At 33.7% G+C, this 1674-nt stretch overlaps 1 protein-coding gene across 1 annotated transcript in view; it reads left to right on the forward strand.

Moving 5' to 3' along the window:
• Window positions 1-1674, forward strand: part of suco (SUN domain containing ossification factor) — a gene marked incomplete in the record, with an annotated part of 88481 nt that overhangs the window by 25723 nt on the left and 61084 nt on the right. Inside the window, 1 exon segment of the mRNA XM_014030831.1 lies at window positions 414-525. Within this exon segment, the coding sequence (XP_013886285.1) occupies window positions 414-525 (112 nt within the window).

The raw sequence follows: 1674 nt of genomic DNA on the forward strand, positions 1-1674 counted from the left end.
GACTAGATGAGCCATGCCGGGATGCGCTGGCCACGGAAGGTTAGACTCCATGGAGAACAGAACAAGAAAGACCTCTGGCCGTAACAGTTTTTAAAAGTTGGTAATATCAGTTGTCCTTTTGTAACAGATCTAGTTGAATGACCACTTCCAGAATTTGATTTGGGCAACAATGCACAGAGAGGTCCATAATTGGCACCTTGGAAGATCTGAAAATATAAATTCTAACTTCTTATTGTTTGTGTTGTTTACACCAAGTCTGTCGTTGTTGCTTTAAATCCCAAACATAATATAGAACAAGGGTATAATTTTCATGTTTTTATCATTTCTTTGTTTCTTTGTTTTCACTTTTATTCCAGTAGTTAGTGTTTAATTGATGTAGCCTCTGCTAACCAATGTTTGTGTGTGTGTTTTAGGTATCCCAGTCAACATGTGTTTTGTTCGGAGCAGAGCTGGTCTGGATCAGGTCTATGTGCCCAGGACAAAGACCCAGACAGCCCCGAGGAGCAGGACTCCACACAGAACCAGGTGCTTTTAAACATCTTTATTCACATCAAATGTTCTGTTCAGTTAACCTGAATCAGTTCACTCCTCTTTAAATGACACCATGACAGCACCAACCAGAGAGGATTTGTAACTATGTAAGACTGATTGGTTGTGTACTGGCTGTTTAATGTATTCCAACCAAAAAGAAAAGAGATAATTAGAGAAAATAATACATCATCTGTGCGTTTGTTTGAGGTAGGGCTGCAGCTAACCGTTATTTTAGTAATTGATTAATCTATCGATTATTCTGACGAGTAATCGGATAATAAAGAAATTGTCATGTTCTGCAGTAATTATTTAAGCTTATTTTATGAGAAATACAATTATTTAATAATGTGAAGGGGTAATATACACCTGCTGATGACCCTGCTGCAATCAAAGTAAAATGACACCAGTTGTATTAATTAATGTATTTTAAACTCCAGTTGTTTGTATTTATGTGTGTGTGGTTTGAGGAGGCATTAATTAAAAACACTCTGTCACTGAATCATTTTAACATCACTGAACAAATAAATGATGTAAATTTATTCTTATGGATTGGAAAATTGAATGTCTTTTTTTGTTAGAAATTTAATAAGTAAAATGAGTAATATAAACATTTGGGTGTTGCAGTTCAGTTTTGTAGAGTTCACTTGTTAATTGTAACAAAAAATATTTTAAGACTGTTATTAGGTTGATGCAGGGCTCCCATTTAGGCAATAAAAGATTTAATCTTGACTGCTTAGCTATAAACAAATATAACAGTAGTAATGAAGGCTAAAATCATAAAAAGCAGCAGCAAATAATAAAATAATCCAATTATCTTCTATAAATACTTTTAAACTTGAAATATTTACTCCAAGTATCATTTAAACTAAGATAAAATCATATCAACAAATAAACATGTTTCAGCTCAAGCTGTCGATCTGTTGTTGTGCTTTTATTTTTATCTGACAAACTCACAGTAAGTCTTGTTTTTAATCACACAACTTACACACTGTTTAATAAAACCCTGCCAGGTCACCATGATTAGTCAGCAGAAATAACGTTAGTTTATATATACAGCGGGTAAAATAAGTATTGAACACGTCAGCATTTTTCTCAGTAAATATATTACTAGAGGTGCTAATGACATGAAATTTTCACCAGATG

The sequence above is a fragment of the Austrofundulus limnaeus genome, unplaced genomic scaffold (assembly GCF_001266775.1).
Source record: "Austrofundulus limnaeus strain Quisiro unplaced genomic scaffold, Austrofundulus_limnaeus-1.0 Scaffold1124, whole genome shotgun sequence".
In the NCBI taxonomy this organism is placed as follows: Eukaryota; Metazoa; Chordata; class Actinopteri; order Cyprinodontiformes; family Rivulidae; genus Austrofundulus; species Austrofundulus limnaeus.